Source organism: Pongo abelii, chromosome 13 (genome assembly GCF_028885655.2).
Source record: "Pongo abelii isolate AG06213 chromosome 13, NHGRI_mPonAbe1-v2.0_pri, whole genome shotgun sequence".
NCBI lineage: Eukaryota > Metazoa > Chordata > Mammalia > Primates > Hominidae > Pongo > Pongo abelii.
Window position 1 is genome coordinate 82,562,052 of NC_071998.2, and position 22,727 is coordinate 82,584,778.

A 22,727-nucleotide genomic window follows, 5' to 3' on the forward strand; every position below is an offset into this window, starting at 1 on the left:
ACAGGTGAGGTGGCCTTGGTTGGTGAAGGCGGGGGAGGCCATGCCTGTAGGACAGTGGGCTGGGACATTCCAGAGCTCAGTCCTAGGGGCCTGGGCTTATGGTTACTGAAAGGTCTTCAGGTAGTTTGGAGGTGAGCCCAACCAATGAAATGGATTGGCCATTGCTCTTTGCAGACAGCATCTCTAAAGTGGTGGAAGCCCCTTGTCCCCTCCTCCTTTCTTTCTGGGCCAGTTCAGATGGTCTGGCTGATTCTGAGCAAAGCATGTTCTCTTTTTGCTGCCTGTGAGATGTGCTTAACCTTTCCTTTGCTTCATTCATAGATCCGGACGAAGGACAGAGTCTTTGACAGTATCAGCCACCTCATCAACCACCACCTAGAGAGCAGCCTGCCCATTGTCTCTGCAGGGAGTGAGCTGTGTCTCCAGCAGCCAGTAGAGAGGAAGCAGTGACCTGGCCAGCACTGCTTCCAGCACTGCGCACCAGGTCAGGAGGACCTGGAGTGGACTAGAATCGGGGCTGCTGGAACTGGGACAGCTGCCTGTGGCTCAGAGCCTTCTTCAAAAGCTTCAAAAGGAAGGCTTCCTTTAAGGTCAAGTTTCATAAACTTGGTTCTGAATTTCTCATATGCATATTAAAGGTGTACATACCTATACATCCTGTACAAATTATCCCTCTATATTTATATTTTTTAAGACTAAGAAAGATGTAAGACTAATGTTCTGTGCTGTATGTTTTTAATGAAAAAAAACCATAAGTTTAACTGTAGTTGTCCAGGCAAAAATTTAATTCAACTGACCCATCCCACCGGGAAATGCCACTAGGAAGGTGTAGCCTGCAGTTTTACCTAATAAGCACAATTGGAGGGGAATAGAAACACAGAATTGTGAGGGAATCGCAAGGCATGCTGCTCAGAGCATGCCTAGCCCTGCACTGAAAGCTATAAGATACTGGTTCTGAGGCATGGCTGTGCTTGCTGGTGGGAGCGGGCATCTTCCCTTGGCCTCCCTGGGACACCTCCTGTGCTCCCTGCCCTGCACTCCACGTGCCTGGGGTGTCTAGCACCACACGACTCGCTGCAGCTTCACTAAAGAACAGGTGGCACTCCAGCTTCTCCGGGTCCTGCTGAGCACAGGACCCCGCCACCCTTGACCCTAGTTGTGCGAGGAGTACTTGGGAATTCATTTCACGCCAAAATGGCACAAAATAAGCTTCACCAACCAAGATCTTGATTGACAAGTGCTTCCCTGTTCTCATGTATCTAATGCTAAAATGGGTATTTGTAGAAGGGTGGTTGGGGCAAATTCCTGGTTTGTGTCTCCCTCTAGTCAGCGGTTGACTACAGGCTGCTTGTGGTAGTTGCTAGTAAAGTCCCCCTCCTGCCTTATACAATAGGGGAGAAGCCTGTGTGACAGCAAGAGCAGGCACCCATCCCAGGGCTCAGTCCCGAAGACTCAGGCATTGAGGCTCCCGGGGCTGCATGTGCCAGAAGCCCAGGAGTTACTGGAATCCATTTGAGGTTCTGCCTCTGACATGAGGGATGGGGGAAATGTCGCTGTCCCAACAACAAGGTTTCTCAGTCGCTGCAGGGAAGAGCATGTGCCCGCCCCCACTCTTTGTCTTGACTCCCTTTCTTCCAGGTAAAATACTGTCATTTCCTGAGGAGTCATTTGGTGTTAGAAAGCTGGCAATGTTTATACCTTTCAAATACTATCTGGGCTGAGACTGCCCTGTGATTTTCACAGATACCCTTTAAAGAATAGATGGATCCATTTGCTTGTTGGCAACTTGGTTCTTGTTCTGGTGAGACCCCACAGGATACAGCACCCTGTAGGGTACGGGTCAGCAGAACAGAAAGACACACTAAACACGCTTAGAGTTGGATAGTGATAAATCTGATCCTGTAAGGAGAGTTATGAGGAGACTGAAAAATCTGGCAGATAATAATACTGCTAAGTTCTAATGCCAATGGTATGAGCCCCATTTCTGCCTTGGGGTGTGCGTGTGGCCAGATGGAAGGATAGGTTAGAACTAACCAGTGAGGATGAGTTAGGGCACGCCCCAGCCTTCATACATGGCCTTCTAGGGAGTCTTTGCCTTTGAGGGTCCAGTGAATTTCAGATGACAGTGAAGTCAGTGTTCTAGAATGTTCTGCAGTGGACTGAAACTCTGGAGAGTCTGACACTACTGTAGACTGCGCTGCTGTTTCCTGAAATGGTTTTGGCTTCAGGCATCATGTGGATACTCTGCTTAGTGATCCAGAAGCAGACAGCTGCACGGGGATGCTGGCAGCAGCTGCATCAGGCTCCTGCCCCAAGACAGCGTAGACTTGGGTGCTCTGAGAGCTGCCCTGCACATCTGTCCTCTGGGAAGCTGGGAGCCCTGGAGAGACACACACAGCTCTGACCCACCTGTGCGTGAATGTGCACCACATAGAAAAATGTGCGAAATGACCTTCTTTCAACATTCGTGCATTCCCCACTTGTGAAAGGTCAAAATGCTATTATAACATTCAGGGACAATAGCAAAGTAGGAAACGCAAGTTAGGAGCTGTGAATGTTGTAACATTTGATTTACTTTATTTTTCTCTTGGGGGACTTGAATGGTAATCTGCAGCTTTAGTAGCTCTTGCTGTGAAGTCAGTGTCTAGTTTGATGGTGATAGAAAATATATATAATATTTTTCGCATGAGAATCAATTTAGAAAATTTAAAGTATTGGAGTCAAATTTTTTCTTTTTAATATTAATTCAAAATATACATTTTTAAGCTCAGATTATGTATTGGTTACACTAGAATAGTGCCAGTGAAGTGAGCAGGCTTCAGACATAGCAGATGGCAGCGATTTTCTAATCTTTGTTCCCTCCCATTTGTAAAGTGGGTTAGAGCGCACATTAGTTATCCCAAATCTTCCCTCCAGCACTGTGTGCTGGGCATTCCTGTGAGCCTCACAGACACATGGGGAAACTGAGGTTGGGGCTGGTGCTGCACCTTGCTGGAGGCCATGTTGTCATCTGGCTGCAGAGCTCTTCTGCTCACTCAGCATTTCCTGAGCCCTGCTGTGTGCCAGCCTGTGCTTTGAGCTCAGGATTCCAAGGCAAAAGCAATGGAGCCTCCTCCCTGTCTAGCCTGGGCCCCTCTTCCCCACGCTTCCTCAGGCCACATCTCTGCCTGGGCAGAGCAGGGAAGCTGAACAATGAACGCAGCGGGAACGGCACTATGCCTTGCGTTCCAGGGCCTCGGGCTTCCAGGGCACAGTTGCTGCTGCTGTGCTGGGCCACCCTGGCCCTGCAGAGTGCACCTGGGCCCTGCTGCCCCTCCAATGGGCACCCCCAACACTTAACCCCAAACTCTATGTCTTCTGGGAGTACAAGGTGGGGGCCAGCAGTCCTAAAACGGCCCCTCTGCCCTTACCAAGTGGCCCTAGAGACCCCCACCCACCTCCCCTAACCCCATGAATGAATCAGCTGTGCTTCAAATGACATCTCTGTCCCGCGGAGGCCGGCTGGGCCTCTCATGGAGGTGCTCATTGTGGTTTAAGTCAGCTTTGATTCTTGACCTCCAAGGCCGCCTCTGAGTAGCTCACTGGAGAATCAGGTGGGGAGGTAAAAAACACCGCAGTCAAATGACTCAATCTTAAATCCTGTGCTTAAGACACCACTGTTGCTGCTTTTTATATTTGAAGCGCCCAAAGACTGGGCGTCCGCTCAGCCTTGATCAGCGAGCGGCTATTTTGTCAGGCCATCTCTAATGTTGGGATAATGGACAAAGGCCTGATTGGGCCATATATGGCCTTCTTTAGGGCCTCCTGGAGGTGGAGGAGGTCGTGGGTAATTTCTAATAAAGACAGGAAATGACAAGCGTGTGTGTAGGTAAAGACCTAACTTAAAAGGAAGGACAGGCCCAGGGAAGGGTGGATCCTAAAGGGCCCATGTGCCGGGGGAACAGTGGACATGTGTGTCCAGCCCAACCTCCATGCCAGCCCAACCTCCATGCCTGGGGCCACCTGATTCTGAAGGTGGCCCCCAGCTCCCGAAATAAAGCTTTCCTTTTCAGTAGCATCCGACACTTGGGTAGCTTCTTTCTATAAGCAATGCTTGAAGATGGACGTCTGGGTCCTCATTTCCTCCAAACTGGCTGCCACCTGAAGGCAGTCACACATTTCTGTTGGGCTGAGCTGGGCAGAAGCCTCGGACTATAGGCCTTTCCGGGGCAGAGGCAATGCGGGCCACGAGTAGATATCTCCATCCAGCCTCCACCCTGGCACACCCAGAACGGCGTGGACTCAGGCGGGTTGCTGGACTTCTCTGAGCCTTGGCATGCTCTACACTGCAGGGCTATACATGTTCCCAGCTTGAGGGAGTGCTGGGGATTGACAAATATATGAAACATATAAAGCGCAATGATTTTCTAAAATTGTGCATTCCCAACGTGCCCATTGGTTCTCTCTTGCTGGCCCAACTTTGCGTGCTGTCCATAAATCCCTTTCTGTGGACGGTGACAGTAGGATTGGGAGTGAGTGGGAGGATTGTGGAAAGATTGCACAGAGGTCATTGAGGACTCAGACAGACCTTGCAGTGGGTTTCAGAGTAATACTCAGGTTCTCCCATGGAACTTTCAAAGTTGGCTCTAAGAAAGATGAAGAGGACAAACCCACTCCTGGACGTAGTGCCAACCTAGAACTGTCAGCTCCACACAGGATCACAGGGAAGGGAGCTTGGTAAGACAGCCCAGCAGGGGGCCCTGCTTTTCAGAAGAGGAAACTGGAGCCATGCAAGGGGCTGGGGATCAACTTAGGAAAGAGCACAGGACTCACAGTCCCGGGCCTGCATGTAAAGCTCGCCCCCTGCCCCATGGAAATGGCAAGCAGTGCTTCCCTCCAGGGGTTCTACATCTGTGCTCCATCTCAAAATGCATAAAAGCCTGAGTCATTCAGATGGGAGAGACAGTGTTTCTATTTCCTTTTAGTTGGGGTTCCTCCAGAAGGAGGCCCTGAGAGAGGACTTGAGGGTAAGTAGTTTATTTGAGTGAAGATCCCGGAAGTAGGGAGAGAAGGAAGCTGACGAGGAAGGTGTGCATTATCAAGTAAGTTACCGTCATGTGCACAACTGGAGCCGAATCCCACTGGGGAACCCCGAGAGACAGAGCTGACACCCCAGAGTTCACCCAGCAAGGCAAGGAGACAGCTGGGGTATTTATTCACCAAGTCTATCACTTATGAAAGGCTGTTTCTGGAAACAATTTCTGACTGGCCCTGCACACACCTGAGCATACTTCCTAAGCCGGGGATGTCCCTGGGCCGAGAGACAGGCGTTCATGACAAGCAGACTTGGAGTGGAAGGCAGGCATCAGAACCACTCTGCGAGCTGGTTCAGACAAAGATTGCAGGCCCTCCCACCCACCTGGCCCCGCCAAGTTCCTGACTCCCTAGGTCTGGAGTGGGGCCCGAGAATTTGCATTTCAAAAAATCTCGAGGTGATGCTGGTGCAGCTGCTCTTAAGTCTTGACTTTGAGAACCACTCACTAGTGAGAGTTTCCAGCCCTTACCTGTCTCTTATTGATGGCTTTCCCCCCTCTAATTTATAATTATGTTTTCACACCACTTCATGTCACAGATCCCAGGGTCCGTGCTGTGAATTTAAAAGTGGAGAATTAATAAGCATTTATAACTCCATGCAACCATTGCTGGCAGCTTAAATGCCATCTGCCAGCCACAATTTATTTATAATGGGGTTTATACATATTCATAAGTTTGCAAGCAACAAATGCACAGTTTTAAAACTGGCACATTTTATAGCAGCCAGAAAAATTGCAACTTTATACCAGGACTTGTGAATGTGAATTGCATATGTATATACATATACGCATATACTTACATTGATTAAAAACGGATCTGCATCTCTGTGCACACGCAGATTGGCTCTGTGTTGTGCACCTTGGGACTCCTCCCTGGGCTTTGGTTTTACAGCTAAGTAGGAAGTCAAACAAACGTGAAGAATTTGGGAATTGGCAGGCTGTGGCATCAGCCATGGAGGATGGTCCTGGATGCTATAGGATGTGGGATCCAGCACAAAGGGAACAAGAACAGGACATGAGGACCACAGGGGTTGGGGGAACCCACTGTGGGAAATGACAGAGAAGCCAGCGGGGGAAGGCAAAGAAAGAAGGTGGAGGCAGAATAAAGGTGAGAAGAAGGGAAGGGGAGGATAAAACAAGTCTAGATTTAGATCTTCCTTCATGCAGCCATGCATAGCTGTCAGAGGCCAGTGGGGAAGGAGGAGAAAGGGAAGGTGTGGTGGAGGAGGCTGTGCTTGTGATGTCATGCTTTCGTGTATTCCCAGGTGCAGCTGCATATACTTGGCACAGTTTCTTGGGATTTCTAGCCAGCTTCTTGGCCTCATTTGTGCATTAGTTAACATGTGGCTGGCCCTGTACTGGGATCGTGGGATAGAGAAGTGAATGTATGAGGTCTCTGCCTGAGTTTATAACCTAGAAAGAAATAAAGACACACATACACAAAGGTGTTGGAGTGTGACAAGCCTTAAGGTACCCGGGTGTCCAAGTAAACTAGAACCAGCAAGGGTGGAGTGCCCAGGTCAGTCTGGGGACTCTGGAGGCTTCGCACTGCAGGCATCAGATACTGAGTGTTAGTGGCATGGAGAAGAGCTTGGAAGGCTCAGGATGGGGGTGGACAGCCTGGAGTTGTCACTCTCAGTAGAGATGCTAGAAGGGGCGGGAGGTGATCCCAGCCGCCCTTCTTTCCTCCTCCTGGCTGTCACAGATGCTCTGAATTGATGAATCCTTCAGGCCAAAAACACACAGGCTCCTTCCCTAGGGCTGGAAAAATGGTTCTCGCTGAAAAAGCACCAGGAATGAAATCTGATACAATTTTAGGTGTCTATTTTGTTGTCTCACCTTGAAATACTGCAGACAGAAAAACATGCACATGGCGGGCTGTGGTCCTGAGCTTTGAGGTAATGAATTCCCACTCATGTGATCATTTTTACCATAACCAAAGTTTCTAACCACCAAAATCAAGTGACAATTAAAACAGGCATTAATGGATAAATCCGTCTTTAAATATTAATGGGGTTAATTTTGTTAACAACTATGTGTTGGTTGCAAGTGGAATGTTCTCTGTTCATTTGACTTTTGGATATAACTTGTTCCAGAATATTGTAAAATTACGTATGTGAATGTTTCTTTGTATTCAGAATTAAACATTTGGTGTTAAAATCCCAGGATTAGGAGACAACTCCATGTAAATTTAATGTATAATAATAAGATAATAACTTTTTAAAAAGCATTTGGATGGCAAATTATACATACTGACAAATGAATATTATTTGAAAGTTGTTTTGTTTCCATTAACTTTTGTGAAACAAAAAGAATTGCTGTAACGGTCTATGTCTTGGCGTATTGCCAATTCACCACTTTCTATTTTGTGCTGGAACAGAACTGGCTTTTTTGACATCCCTGAGGAGTGGAAATGCAAAACGAATCTCAAGTTCTCTAATCTTTGTTCTATGACAAATGAAAAAACCTGTTATCTGGTCAATGTTTTGGAGATTTGACAACACAGCAGGTGAAGAGAATTAGCTTAAATTCCCTCCTCCCTTTTGATGAATCCACAGGGATTCCTTCACTGTCAGGAAATGGTGTGGTTTCCAAGCATGAGCCCTTCATGATCTGTCTGGTGCATTTCTGTGCTCCTGGGATTGCCAAGTGCAGGCACGGCATCGCATCCCCAGGTGTCATCCTGTGACCCAGGAGGGGAAGATGACACACCCAATTTAGGTAATGCTGCACTTCTTGTTATAATTGGTTATTGGAAAATGTGCCTTTATTATCGGAACAGTGGTGTGCGCATTTCTGATTATGTAGCTAACCTTTGGATATCTGACTTAGATACTAAAAACATTTGGGTGTTGCGGTTTTGCACTTGTAGATACAATTTAAAAGCATGAAACTGGTGATTTAATTAGATGTTTTCTATAAAATGCACCTTGTTACATTTCTGTGAAAGGGTCTTACCAGCGTGGAATAACTGGCTCAAGGGTTGAGAGAAACAACCATTTTCTAAACAGTTAATTGTTTAAAGGACTATACATGTAAGTCTGCAGGCAATAAAGGCTATTGTGAAAAGTATCTTTCATTTGGACGATGGATTTTATATTGCCTCACAAAAGAGAGGAGGGGAGCTTGAAACTTTTCTCTAAGAAATAGGTATTGTCAGTGATTCCCTGGGGGACTGCTTAAAAAACAGTCACAACAAAGCCTCGTCCCATTCATCAAGGCTGCGGAATGAAAATGCATCCTGGCAGACGTACTCCTAGAGGACTCACCTTACCTTCTAGCACCGGGGTGGGCAGCTGTGTCCTCACTTGCGTTGGGGCATTTCATCATGAGTTGTAACAAGCATCGCTACCAGAACAGTTATGCCAAGCACTGGCCTCCTCTTTACATAGCAAGCAGGACAGAGAGGCTAAAATGGACTGTTTGTATGGGAGAAAGCTAGAGTGCAAGAGTTGGCTATGACCTATTCTCTCCTGCTGCATAAACAGCAAATGGGGCAGGACAAGAGGTCCCATGTCTTTGAGCTGCGCTTTTATTGCCATGGGTCTTACAAATTTCTCCCTATCAAAAGACCATTCTCAAAATAGTATGACCTACCAAAAATGGTGTAAATAGCACCCAATGCACCAAAGCTTCATTAAAATACCACCTATGATAGGGATAAGAAGAAAGGGGAAAGGTTCTTTGGGGTTCTGAATGTGGTTTAATTCCTGAAATGCTGAGAAACACAGGTGGGTAGCAAGCCTGCAACAGTGCACACCCCTGCAGTGGGGAGGATGCCCGGTGAAAACAATAAAACAATCCCATCACACGGACTCCCAAGAGTGGGTTTCCACGAAGGCTTTTGGTTTTATTAATTATTCTTTTTTTAAACAAACATACATTGGAAATAGTAAAGGTTTCTAATTGAAAAGAGACCTAATGCATAGTTTCTCTGCAGCATAGAAGACCACCTGTTTCCAAACTTCAAGGTTAGGGCTTTGAAACATTCGCTGCTAAATTATCGCCAGCTGGCTAGCTAGTTAGGCATATTGGTGCACATTGGTATCAAAGGTGATTATTTTTTGCATTTAGCAAATGAGCACTATTACTTTTTTGATGTATTTTTAATTCAGATTGCTCAAAAGTCTTGTTATTTCAAGGGAGCCTTATGTCATACCACAAACATTGATACCTCCTAGTGGAAATGGTGGCTGTGGGCTCCCTAGTAGAGTTAATGGATGAAGGCTGAGATACTTAGATACTGGGGACATCAGGGTTATGGAGCAAAGTGTTATGAACAATAGCTACAGAGAGCTCCAACGCTCCCAAAGCAACTCATAACTATAACACAGATAAAGTTCCAAGGTCATTTCATCACCTATGTGAAAATGCAATACTGAATGTTTTGGCTCTCTGATGCATTTTGTTGTTGTTTTATTTATTATTATTATTATTTTTTGAGACAGAGGGTTGCTCTGTCGCCCAGGCTGGAGTGCAGTGGTGCGATCTCGGCTCACTGCAATCTCCGCCTCCCGGGTTTGAGCAATTCTCCAGCCTCAGCCTCCCGAGTAGCTGGGACTACAGGCACGCGCTACCGCATCCAGCTAATTTTTGTATTTTTAGTAGAGACAGGATTTCACCGTGTTGGCCAGGCTGGTCACAAACTCCTGACCTCAGGTGATCCACCCGCCTTAGTCTCCCAAAGTGCTGGGATTACAGGCGTGAGCCACTGTGCCCAGCCTGTTGTTTTCTTAATCCAGTACTTTAATGTTTTACTGTCCTAGAAATGCCCTGGGTTTTCTCATGCTATTTCATAAGAGAATATGCTAGTTTTCATTGATGTCAAGAAGGCAACAGAAATGCTCCTGGGGAAGATCTCCTTACAAATAGGTTTCATCTCATCAGTAACAAAAATTAGAAAAGTCTTTGGTCAGCCCATGGAGGTGAGTTACCCTGAACCTACGAAAATGTCTCTTTGTAAGAGCAAATTGCATCAGATGACAAAACAGGAATCAATTTCTCTTAGAAAAAGTTATTAATGTGTTAAGACTACTCTTTTAGGTTTTATTCAGGCAAATGCTCACTGAACCTAAAATACTTTAGGGGACTCTGATGGGAGGTTCCTTTGAACGCTGGTTGGTTTTGTCCTTGTTTTTAAAGAGAACTCAACACAGCAACTGTGTGCTTATGATAGTTCTACAAACGTGTTCACTTTTCTTTCCATCTATTTGTATAACATGTACAATCCTTGGGGAAGAGCATGTACAAAAATGTCTTCTAAGTAATCCCTTTACAAGGTAAACAGACTGCTAGGGGTTCAACTTATGTTGAGAAGTAAAATTACAGCATCACATAGGTATTATTACATTACTCTGAAGAATGCATGAACTGCCAGATCACATTTTCTAACCTGAAAATTAAACTTCTTTCACTGATAGTCATGATCAGTGCCAGCTTTCAGGACGCTGTGAAACTGCTGGTGGCCACAGCTACTTAGCTGTGATGCCACGGGGGATTACTGACTTGGTGCTTTTCTAATATAGAAACAAACTCAACATAGAGTCAAAGTGCTGTCTTGTGAATCTCTGCTCATTTCCTGGACACCTTCCGTTTCCTAAAGCAGACCCCTGCCCCATTGGCATGGGAAGGTGAGCCAGGCCAGCCATCCGCTTCTGCTTCTCCCTCATAGGCTCTTTCTTTGGTCCATCTGGGGGCACAAGCTCCTGGGTCATCTTGGCTGGCTTTTCTGTGATTTGCAGAAACCTGAAAACCATCACATAATTTGGCTTTGGAATATGATTAAAATTATGCAGGGACAAATGACTGAAAGGACACAGGGCTGGTGTGGGTCAGACCCACACATCTGGGGCCAGCCTTGGACAAGCCCTTTTTGGGGAATTTGAACTTTAAAAACTTGGTTAACATGAGATTCATGTCAGTCTAAGGAGACCAGGGATGGCATGTCCACCTAATGTCCTTGTACTGGGGGTTCAGTCTGAACCCACTTGTATAACCTGTTACCTGTGTGTTGTATGGAGATTCTTTGTAGGTACCACATGGCAAACACCTGCAACACAAATTCTGTGTAACATAGAGATGTATGAATATACAAGCATCCATTCTACGCACAGGAAATGTAGTGTAAAATCATCAAAACACCATTCAGAGGCACATGGAGAATCACACAGCATTGTGCGGCCCATGACCTTCCCTCTCTGTGAACAACAGGGAGGGTGTCTAGGATGCAGCAGAAGGCAGTGGATGATGTCAGCAGCTTAGTACATCTGAAAGACTCTGGAGCCCAAAGTGGACAAGGCACGTTGTTTACACTGAAACGGTGTAGTGATTCCTTGGGCCCCCTCTGTAAGAGACATGCACACTGGGCAGGCTGTTGGTCAAAGTAAGGTAGCTCTCCCGAGTCACAGCTCTCGAGGGTCCCCTGTGGAAGCGATGCATGCAATAAATAAGAACACAGCCGCAGAGCAGGGCGCATGGAGACGATCAGTTGCAGAAGATCCCATTCTGAAGTGCTGCATTCTTGTCCATGATGCAGGATGAGGGGGCTGTGTGGGGCAGGTCTTCCTTGACCTTCGGAGAGTGGCTGCTATTGTTGCTGCTGCTTGATTTACTTCTGCTTGGGTCGAGCGCAGGCTGGATGGGTGAGGCGCGGGCCCCCCGTCCCCTGACCAGGCAGTTGCAGACCAGACGGAAGAAGGCCCGCCGCATCTCCTTGCTGGCCAGCGTGTAGATGACCGGGTTCATGGCCGAGTTGAGCACAGCCAACACGATGAACCACTGAGCCTTGAAGAGGACGGGGCACGCCTGCACCCTGCAGGCCACATCAATGAGGAAGAGGATGAAGAGTGGGGACCAGCAGGCGATGAACACGCTCACCACAATCACCACGGTCCGCAGCAGTGCCATGGACCGCTCCGAGTTGTTGTGGTTGGCCACCTTACGGCTGCTGGACTTCACCAGGAAGTAGATACGTGCGTAGAGGATCACGATAGTCACCAGGATGGCCGTGAAGATGCTGATGCAGAAGGCGATGTACTTCTTGGAGTAGAGGGGCAGGATGGTAGAGCAGTCAGGGAGATTGTGCAGGCAGTTCCAGCCCAAAATGGGCAGGGCGCCCAGCGTGAAGGCAATGAGCCAGCACATCCCGATCAGGAGGAAGACGCGGTGCTTCTTGTTGGCGTCGTAAGGCCTCATTTTGATCATCGTCAAGTGCCGCTCGATGGCGATGGCCAGTAAGCTGCAGGTGGACGCCCCGAGGGCCACGAACATACTGCCCTCCCTGAGGAACCAGACCGTGGGAGACAGGCTGAACGTCTTCTTGCCGGACATCAGAATGTTGACCTTGTAAGCGATGCCGGCCAGCAGGTCGCAGAGAGCCAGGTTGCCAATGAAAAAGTACATGCGGTTGTGAAATTTATTGTTTTTCCAGATGGCAATTAAAACCATCAGGTTCTCCAAGACGATGAAGCTGCAGATGACCAAGAAGAGCACGGTGGTGAGCATGCTGCCCTCGGAGGCCTCCTTCAGCCTGCCCGCCAGCTTCCCCACGTACTGGTAATGCTCCCGCAGGGTCTCGTTCCCCCGCGCAGGCTGGAGACGCGGCGGGAGGGCAGTTGCCATGACTTGGCATTCACAGACGATTAGCTCCAAAATCCACGAGAGGGCGCCCCAGGAACATTCATTTCAAAGGGAAGCGGGGCTGAGGTTCTGGATTCATTCAGCAAGGCGTGCAGGCCAGACTCCAGCGAGGGCGTTGAAAAACGGCTCCTGCCAACAGATAAAAAGAGGGAGCGACCATTGATAAAACGATCGCCGCCTACGGGGCCACGGCAACGCTGTTGGAGAAAGGCATGGAAAACGTGGAAGTACTGGGATAGCTCGCCACGTCAGGCTGCAGAGAGGGTCTTTAGACACAGGCTAAATTCCTAAGTGATTGGGGGAGACCATGGGAAGCGATTTGGTGTCTGGAGTTGCCAGGAAGGGAAATTCAGTGCATGAATTATTGAATCCTGTAACAAAGACACACAGACCCAAATACAGCTTCCATCTGGAAATCTCCAGGCACTAGAAAATGCTAACTAGTCCTCATCTAGGGCATGGGAGCTGGTGACCCATTATCCCAGTTACTCAGGGAAAAGCAGGATTTTCTCAGGACCAAAAAGCAGGATGGAATCTGAATGATGCCGGCTCAATTTCTAAGACCTCCCTGGTGAGTTTCACAGTGACATCGTGGGAAGCTCCCGCACTTCCCAGATGGCGTCCCCTGGATCCAGGCCCAGAAATCAGGTCTGAATGGGCTGTAGGTCGGCCTGGCAGAGAGCTCTGACGCCTGACCATGCGGCCATCAAGGGACCAACAGTGCATGTCTGGGCAGTGCCCATGCAGACACCGCACTCGTGAGCAGCGAGTCCAGAGCCCAGCGAAGACAGAACATCAACCTGCAAAAACAGGACCCAAGTCTACAGACGATAAAGGAAGGACAGGAAAGCAGCGACAATCACACTGACTGAGTCGGGCTTGAAATTCAGAGCCCTGAATATCAAATAGAGCATGGGTGCATGTGAGCCAACAGAAGCGGCACATTTGGGAGCACTGCGAGAGAGGGAAAGTGGTGAGTGAAGGCCTCGATGGGTTCTGAATTCCAAACTTTTCCCCCACCAGACCTCAAACACTTGCACTCAACCACATCTGGTGATATCAGTCAGCCTTCTGTGATGTCGATGATGCCACACACCCAACTATCAAGGTAGAAACCGCTTTCAGTGGACTCACTTATTTTATTTTTTATTTTTATTAAAAATTTTTTTTTGAGATGGAGTGTTGCTCTGTCACCTAGGCTGGAATGCAGTGGCGCCATCTCGGCTCATTGCAACCTCTGCCTCCTGGGTTCAAGTGATTCTGCTGCCTCAGTCTCCCAAGTAGCTGGGATTACAGGCACCCGCCACCATGCCTGACTAATTTTTGTATTTTTAGTAGAGACAGGGTTTCACCATGTTGGCCAGGCTGGGCTGGAACTCCTGACCTCAAGTGATCAGCCTGCCTCAGCCTCCCAAAGTGCTGGGATTACAGGCATGAGACACCGCACCCAGCCATCATTTATTATTTGAGTATTTAAATATCTAATTAAGTTCAAATGAGGCTAATTTAAAAGAGCCTACTGTGTGTATCCAGTAAATTTTTTTTAACTTTTACAATGTTTGAACCACGGCCCTAAATTTGCTTCAGAGACACATGAGCCACTCACCAATACTATGGGCTCTGCATTTTAGGGTGTGATAGACTCTGAATCTCATCCATGCATGAGTTTATTCCCAGGTACAAATCAGTCCCTTGAAGATTCAGGACTTGCCTGGGTGGGGCTGAGAAGCAGAGGTGGCTCCAAATGGTTTCTGTATCCTTGTGACCCTCCGGAGTGCTGAATGCTGTCAAAGCCCTCCTCTCCCTACATCAATTTGGGGGTCCTGGATTTTCTGAGATGGCCCCTTGCTTCTTTGCAAAGATTTTTTTTCCAGTGTCCTGGAGCTTGGTGGTGTTGGTTGTTCTGGAAACCCCGGGGGCGGAGGGTTGGCGGGGTGGGGTGGGATGTCTGAGCTGACGTCTGTGCTCTGCCTGGAACTGCCCTGACCCTTCCCAGCTGCCGCCTCCTGAAGTCACAGAGGCCTTGGGTCGAGGTCAGCTGGAATGCCAAGAGCTGGCAGAAAGGCTTATGCGTTGGCCAAGGCCCTCTGCTAACTGCAGAAAGAAAAAGCAGCCAAGTTCCAAGTCCAGGCTGATGATGCAGGATGAGAGGGGGTTGCCTGCCCAGATCTCTCCCATCACTCGGGAGCCATGACAGGCAGCGCAGGGCCCTGGACCTGCCTCCTCAAGCTGTGGCTCACCAATACCAGCCCTACTTGGCTTCCCATTCACCTGAGAAGAGACCATGTCTTGCCTGTAGGTTCTCCTGGAGGCAAACAGGACAGTCCAATGGGCAGCCTTCCCCCAAGCCCTTCCCTCTCTACCGTTTCTGATTTTCATTTAAATCTTGCCCATCCTTCAAGCCTCAAGTCAAATTCCACTTGCTCTGTAACATTTTCTGGAATCATCCCAGCTCCTGGTGACTTTTCTCTGAGGCTGCATGCCACTTCTGAAAAAGTACTGCAAACTGTCTCTTTAAGTGGGGCAATACCAGAGTCAGCAGCATTTTCTGAGCATTGAGCTTATCCATTAACACAGGGACTTTCATCATGGGTAAGTTCACAGTACCCTCCCCAGCATCCTGTACACTGATGGGTGCTAAAAAGATACTGTCCTTTTAGTTGTTTTTGTTTGTTTATTTTTTGTTTTGTTTTGTTTTTGGGATGGAGTCTCATTCTGTCACCCAGGCTGGAGTGTAGCAGCACGATCCCGGCTCACCACACCCTCCGCTTCCTGGGTTCAAGCGATTCTCCTGCCTCAGCCTCCTGAGTAGCTGGGACTACAGGCGCCCGCCACCATGCCCAGCTAATATTTGTATTTTTAGTAGAGATGGGGTTTCACCATGTTGGCCAGGCTGGTCTTGAACTCCTGACCTCAAGTGATCTGCCTGCCTTGGCCTCCCAAAGTGCTGGGATTACAGGTGTGAACTACCACACCAGGCCTAGTATTGCTTATTATTTCTTTCTTTATCTGTGAACAGGGACTGGAGAATCACTATTTCTGATGTTCACTTTGCACTTTTCACCCCTGATCAGGGGCCTCTCAGGGACACATGTGCTGTGCCCGGCATGCACCCTGGCATGAAGCCGGGTATGAGGACAACCCGGGCCCTCAGGCTGTCTCCTGCCACCTCCAGTACCACTGCACAGTGCTGATGGGGGCCGCGAGGGCTTTGCCATTTCCCACATGAACAGCCACTCATGCTCATGGAAAAGGCATGGAGCAAAGGCAGTCTGTGAGCAGTGCCCTGTGCCAGCATCCTCCCTCCCATAGCAACTGGGGCCAGAGCCCTCACCATGCTGCCAAATGAATGACCTGCCCGGCTCACATTGCAACTAGAGGGGCCATCACCTGGCAGACAGCCAGCTGTCCATGACACCACAGTGTCCTGGTTTATCCTACACATTGCTGGGATACCCACTCCAGTATGTTGGGTTTCTGTCCCAGAAACCGACAAGCTGCAGACAAACCTTGGTTCCAATGTCAGTGATTCCTGAGGCCCCTTTTCCCCAGCTCAAGTAGGGATTCAAGTACAGCTCCATGTTCCTCATCCTTTTAGGTAACACTGGCATGTTGTTATAATTCAGACTGTTCTTGTACTAACTCAGCTTGCCTCCTGTGCCTCAGTTTCCCCCATGACAACCTGACCCTACCATTTTATACATGTCCTGTCTCCTCTGAACCTTCTCCATACCTTTGCTTTTGCCATGCATCCAACAGCCAGATCTGGACTTGCTCCCAGGGATGGGGAGAAGAGGGTGAATAGACCCACGGCTTATACAAAAATTGAGCAGAGCAGAAAACAAGCAAACAATTAAAAACTAATAACTAGCAATAAAATAACCCCAATAAACATAGTATAAGATTTGCCAGAGACCCATCAAAATCATGAATCTTGAGGGCAAACATATTTTCCCATTAATGTTTGATTTATCATTTCCCTTATAATTAAATATTCATCCCTCAAGAAGCATATTTGTCCAGAACATCTTTTGTTAAATATGATTCTCTGCATTTTGCATAAGTGGAAGATATCTGGCTGTCTTTGGAATCTAAAAGCTCATTTTCTCTGGATTATCAACATTTACAAAGCAGGCCTCATCCCAAGAGTTAAGTGCTGGGCTAAAGGCCAGATTGATTTTGGATGTGTCTACACATTATTGCGCACGGTTAAAAGCATCTCATGGACAAGAGTTCCCCTCCGCTCCTAAGGGGTACCAGCCACAGACCTCAAGTTTGCTAGAAGAAAGCTCAAAGCCCACCCCAGCCTGAGGCTCCTGGAGTCAGTAAGCCCTACTCAGGGCAAGAAGGGAGTCAGCCACTCTGGCAGATTGGTACTAACACTGCCAGGCACGGCAGGAGTGCTGGGCACTGCAGGCACCAGCAGGCCTGGGAGGCTGACCTGCCCCACCACACAGAGATCAGTGAGACCAGCACCCAGGCCAGCAACAAGATGGGCCGGACCCTGCAGCCTTCCTTGTGCCCCTCCTAGTCACCACCTGTCCCCAAGCATGACCACTACCTGGGATAGGACTCTCCTCTAGGTGAGTTTAGCCTACTTCTGACCTTCACATGAATGAAACCCTGCAGGATACAATTGTGTCCATTGCTTTCCTCTCCCCATGATGCTTGTACGAGTCATGCACATAGATGCACCTGCATGATGAATATTCTTGCTCTCATGGTGTGGGTAGATACACTACCCTCTATTCATTCTTGTTTATGGACATGGGGTAATTTCTTCCATGGCCCATGTGTTGATTATCATCAAGTAGCACTGCTGGGATTGATTGAGGATGTTCTCTGGCGAACACATGTCCATGTTTCCGCAAGGCCGACGTTGATTTGTGAGCGGTGTGTTGGTGTCTGAGATGGGCTTTAACCATGACTCGGAGGCACTGGGTTTCCCAGACCCCAGCCAGCCCATCTTGCAAAACTGGTGTGGGGAGAAGGGGTGGCCCCTAACAGAGGGCAAGACTGATGCAGTATTAGTGTTCACTCTTTGCTTTATTCCAAAAGTAAGTGTCCAGAGCTGGCAGTGACGTTGTAAATTTGATCGTGGCTTAAATTCCACCTGAACACTTAGAAATAAAGCCAGATGCTGAGACATATGGCTCTTTGCAGACTAGTTTTGTATATATTCAGAGAGCTCGGCACATTACGGAAGACAGGAGTATAGACAGCTGCAGGGTAGAGACGCTCCTCCTCATTAGCGGTGGTCTTCTAACCAATACAGATGGTGACACTGGGCTGCTCCCTCTGCCCACCTCCACGGCACATCCTTGCCTGGTCGTTCCACTCTCTTCCAAGTGCTACACTAACACATCTCCCTGACCACCTGGGCAGACCCCGCCCACCACCCAGCTCTTCAACAGACTTAAGTATTTGATTGTCTGCATCTTCAGTCCTTCCATGTTTACTGAGAGACACTGCTCACATCTGAACTTACCTGGGTTCTACTCAATAAAGACCCCATTAGCTAAGGGTTTTCATGTCATCCTCACTAAGCTGGGATCATCCAGTCTACCTCAAAGCATTTTAATACCAACACATTTTTTTTGTCAAGAAGGAATAAGACGCCTTCTGGAAGATGAGTATGCAGTGGATGACCCCAAGTTAGACCCTGCCAAGGTCAGAGGTGCCTACCTTCCCCCAATTTCCAAGGAGAAACATTGCTGGGAGGAGGGTGAGCCAGAGAGAGGCGGCCAGATGGATTCCAGATGTGCTTTCTATACTAGCGATTCACTTTCTCTACCCATGTCAAGTTGAAAAATAAACAAACTATAAAAGGAAGAAAAAGAGAAAAAATAAAGAAAGTATTTCCACAGTCTGGTCTCCTTCCCAACACCCCCCTTTCTCTCTCCGCATAAAAGATAGGCACAATAAGATAGTAAGATAGCATCTTGGTCAGATGCAGGATGCTATATTTTTAATAGGCATGTACTCCCAGGGAAATTAACTAGTTCATCCTCCAAACTGAATTAAAACACCAAATATATGCCAACAAGCAAAATTTCTTGGAAAGCAAGATGTTTTTTTAAATTTCATTTAAAATAACTTGGAAAGGAAATAATGAGTCGGCCGTTACAAGGCTCCAGCAAAATTCCTTTGCTAATGAGTATTTTCCCTTGCTCTAGATTTCTTGGGTGACCTCGCTCTGCTTTTGGAGATAGTCCATTGCAAAATGCATGCTTCACACACCCGGCTGCACATGCTTGGCCCATTAATGCAGCTCCCCTGAGAAATAACAACTGTTACAGACAAACCAGGTGAGGGCTTTGTATCTTTTCTCCCTTCTCTTCTTCAAAGCATGCAAGTCAGTGCACTTCCCTGGTTAGACTTACTGTTTCCCAGTGGCTTTTCCCTAAGTCCTTCTCCATCACAAATAAGGCTGGGACATTATGAGCTATCTGGGCATAGTCCAGGGAACCCCAGATATGGAGGCTGTGCCCCAGGAAACTCAGGCCCCGGCCCCAAGCATCTGCCTCCGTGAACACCATCCTGAGCTTCCAGACTTGTGTGTGGGGAGGCAAGTGCGTCTGAGCCAGGAGGTGTTTGAGCGCTTTGCCTGTCCATGAGTCTTTTTAAACCTTCATTCTGCTGCTGCTTCATGACGGCATAGGATAAATGACTCTCAAGATTTCCACAGGGATGAATCCACAGGGATGTGGAAATAGGCACTGTGAGGTGGCTAAAGGCACATTCAAATAAGAGGCATCCTGCCCACGAAGGCTACCTGAGATCCTTCCTATCCCTTCCCAAAGCCTCACCTGGTGACTCGGCATGCGTGCCACCTTGCACCATGGACATAGCACACATGGTCCCATGGCAGCATCTGCCTTCTGAATGTACACAGGAGGAGACTGAGGCTGGGGGAGGGGGGGTGTCACTTGTCCTTAGTCACAGAGCTTGGAAGGGGCTGGGCCGGTGTCTGTGCCATCTGATTCCAGGATGTCACATTAGGGATGAGCTCTTTGGGAGGCTGCCACCTTGCCACTGGTTCTTTGCCTAGGTGGTGACAAGAGATTCTCTGGCATGTTTTAGAGACAAACTGCCTCATGCTCCCATGCCAGCAGAATGTTAGCATGTCATTCTGGGGCACTGAAATATCTGGAAAATTTTGAAGCCGGGAAAATGGAGTGGCATCTGCAAGGCCGAAGAGCACCATCCACTGCTTGAGGAGCGGACCCTCACCTCGCTGTGTGAGCTGACCCCAGTCTGGCCTGTGAGCAGTGAAGGTCCACTCACTGGGCACCAATCTGCACTGGACAATCTCGTCACTGATTTAACTCTGGCCTATTGTCTCTTACAGACACAGCTTCAATTCCTCAAAAATAGGATTCAAAAAAGGGAAGGAGACTTTATGCCCAGTAGCTATAACAGTAACATCAACTGAAATGTGTTATTAACTGAAACTAGATATGATTCCACTCAGTCTATTCTTTTTCTTTTTTCTCAAACATTATATATCTCCAAAAGCTTAAGGAAAATCTTAAGGCAATTAATTTGGCAGAAAACATATGGCAGAGGAATAATAGGAAATGCCTCCAAAACTGATAAGAAAGGAATTACGAAGCCAAATATGAAGAAACAGAAAGGTTCATAGAACCCACAGCACAGCACCCTGGTTCCAGCTAAGGTAAACAGACTGCATAAGGCTGGCGGCCTGGCTCTGGTAACACTTGGGAAACAGTACAAAGTCCTGGCAGTTAAAGGACTCTACAGCAGGGCAACCTCAGATTTTTCAAGATTGTGGCATGCTCAAATTCTCTTTTTTTGGTAACAAAAATATACCTACAGTATATAATAAAAATATACATACAGCACAGGTATTGAGGAAGATGAAAGAGATACCATGAAATCAAGTTAGTGTCATAATTTCTAGAAAGAGGAAACCCAATTCCTGAATTTTGAGAAATAAGATCCTTCGGCCACTATGTGAAGTTTCTTCTATAGGAAACTGTAGTCTCTACCCTTTCCATATGGTAGAAAATCAGAGACTCATGCATTTGAATAAAAATCACAATGATAAAGAGGAAAATGGCATTTTCAAAGATGAAAACTAGTTGAGAAATCATTCTCTCTAAATCTTAGGGGGAGGCTCTTAAGGGCTAGCTTCAGTTTGTATCTCTGGTGTTAGGTGATGGGAGTGACTTCAGAGGCCCAAAATGAGTGCTTACTGGTTTGCTAATGAAAAAAGCCTGATGTGTGCTTCTTCTTCAATGGCAACAAAGTTATTCAACCTAGCATTAAGGTCTGCATCCATGAAATAATACTTTACAGATATGAACACTTCCACAACTCCTCAAGCACACACACACACACACACACACACATGCCCCGCACCATCACCACCTCCTCAACCAACACCAGCCCTGGGCATGGCGAGCTATCCTTGTTAGTCATGTATCTGCAGAACATAATCCTTCCCTTGTACTTTCTAGGAATTATATTTTTCTTAACCATGCCTGCAAGATTTTCGTCTATGAATAAAAAACATTGAAAAGATAAATTATGAATATGTGGTTATATACAAAGTCTGTGACTTCTAATGTCCAGATTTTAGAATGATGCCTAATTCTGGAGGTCTCAGAGGTCCAAGTGGGAGTGGGTACCATGTATGGGGGGGCCTCCATTTAAAAGTAACCTTCTAAAGAGCGCTCTGTTCCTGTAGCTCCCCTTTCCTTATTGGAAGGGTCAAAACGAAGTGTGTTCCCTTAAAAAATCCAACAAGAAGTTCCTCTCTTATATCCAAATATAAAAACACCACAAAGAAATATGCCATTGGGAATGTCCAAAGCTAGAAAGTCAGAGGGGGAGAGAGAGAGAGAGAGAGAGAGAGAGAGAGAGAGACTGACTATTGGGAGACTCAAAAAGCCCAAAGCCCCTTCTCTAGCTGTTATCTCAGTTATGAACACAACGTACTGATTTTCCGTGGGAATCTCATTGCACTGTGAGGACTTCGCCTTCCAGCACCGATTCTGACGGCCCTAATTGCCTTGTTTGAGAAATGTTAGGAAAAAACTAATTTTCCGGCGAATATTGTTTAAAAGAATGATTTTCCCAGGCTAACGACCACAACCCTCTCCCACGTCCAGCGTCCCCAGGCCCTGGCACTGCGGAAGCCTAACTATTTAATTGTCCAAGGAAAACGACTGATGGAACTTCTCCACGAACAGCCTCTCCACTTTCATCCAGGTATTCAGGTCCAGCCCGTTGTAAACGCTCCAGGTGCGGTGGAAAAGGCCTCCTCCGCGTTCCTGCAGCGGCTCTGGGGGAGGGGTGCTGATGTGGAGCGCTCCGGCCGCCGTGGCGCGCCCAGGTCCCCTTCGCGCCCGGGATCGGTGGGGATTTTGTTGGAAAGGTGGGTCCTTCGGCCCCCAGCCCCCCACCCTGGTTCTGCGTCCGCGCGCCCCGCCCGGGCCCGCCGCTCACCTCCGTCGGCTGAGGGCGCTGGGGCCACCGGCATCCTAGCGGGTGGCGCGCGGCGGTGCCGGGGCGCCCGGTCCTGCGCTCGAATGCCAGCTGGGCTGGGAGGCCCGGCAGTCTCGGGGCTCGCGACGTCGTTCCCGGGCCTGGGGTCCTGCTCGGTCGCGTCCTGCCGCCGCCTTCGGGTCCCTGAGTCCCTGTTCCCTGTCCCCGGAACCGGCTTCCTCGGCCTCTGCCCGAGCGAGTCAGAGACTAAACTTTTCCAGCGGCCCGCCGGGGAGGGACCTGCGTTCCGCCCCTCCCCTCGCCGCCCCCGACTCCCGCCCCTCTCCCCGCCCCCCTCTCCCCGTCCCCCGCCCGCGAACCCGGCACTCCTCCAGCTCCCCACCTCCCGCTCAAGCCGCCTGGTCTCCGGGTGCCCCGCCCGCCCCTAGCCTGGACCCCTCCTCCCCGACCCCACCAATCCCCTAGGGTCTGGCTCGCCCTTCGGCCCCTGTCCCCAGGCCGGCCTCCAGACCCTGTCCTCTTCGGGCGAGCTCCAGGTGCCGA

The 22,727-nt window shown here is 48.4% G+C and overlaps 3 protein-coding genes across 6 annotated transcripts in view; 1 reads left to right on the top strand and 2 right to left on the bottom strand.

Moving 5' to 3' along the window:
- Positions 1–8,144, top strand: part of SHC3 (SHC adaptor protein 3) — a 171,776-nt gene extending 163,632 nt beyond the window's left edge. For all 3 annotated transcript variants that reach the window (XM_054520189.2, XM_054520190.2, XM_009244608.4), the window contains one exon: positions 322–8,144. In XM_054520189.2, the coding sequence (XP_054376164.1) occupies positions 322–450 (129 nt within the window). In that variant the 3' untranslated portion in view covers positions 451–8,144. The remainder of the gene's footprint in view (positions 1–321) is intronic.
- On the bottom strand, positions 5,741–6,415 carry LOC103891485 (uncharacterized). Its single transcript, XM_054520191.1, has one exon. The coding sequence runs from the start codon at positions 6,413–6,415 to the stop codon at positions 5,741–5,743; it is 675 nt and encodes a 224-aa protein (XP_054376166.1).
- A 753-nt stretch (positions 8,145–8,897) lies between the features above and the next one.
- Positions 8,898–22,461, bottom strand: S1PR3 (sphingosine-1-phosphate receptor 3). 2 transcript variants are annotated; one of them, XM_002819935.5, is made up of 2 exons: positions 22,185–22,461; positions 8,898–12,839 (listed from the first exon to the last, which is right to left on the bottom strand). In XM_002819935.5, the coding sequence occupies exon 2, from the start codon at positions 12,690–12,692 to the stop codon at positions 11,556–11,558; it is 1,137 nt and encodes a 378-aa protein (XP_002819981.3). In that variant the 5' UTR covers positions 12,693–12,839; positions 22,185–22,461; the 3' UTR covers positions 8,898–11,555. The 2 variants fall into 2 exon arrangements, with proteins under 2 accessions (XP_002819981.3, XP_009242880.3); XM_009244605.3 differs by lacking the exon at positions 22,185–22,461 and adding an exon at positions 16,444–22,140.
- Positions 22,462–22,727: the final 266 nt, after the last annotated feature.

Excerpts from the sequence above, each read along its gene's own strand:
- S1PR3 (XM_002819935.5), bottom strand. The coding sequence starts at position 12,692 with ATGGCAACTGCCCTCCCGCCGCGTCTCCAGCCTGCGCGGGGGAACGAG.
- LOC103891485 (XM_054520191.1), bottom strand. The coding sequence starts at position 6,415 with ATGTTAACTAATGCACAAATGAGGCCAAGAAGCTGGCTAGAAATCCCA.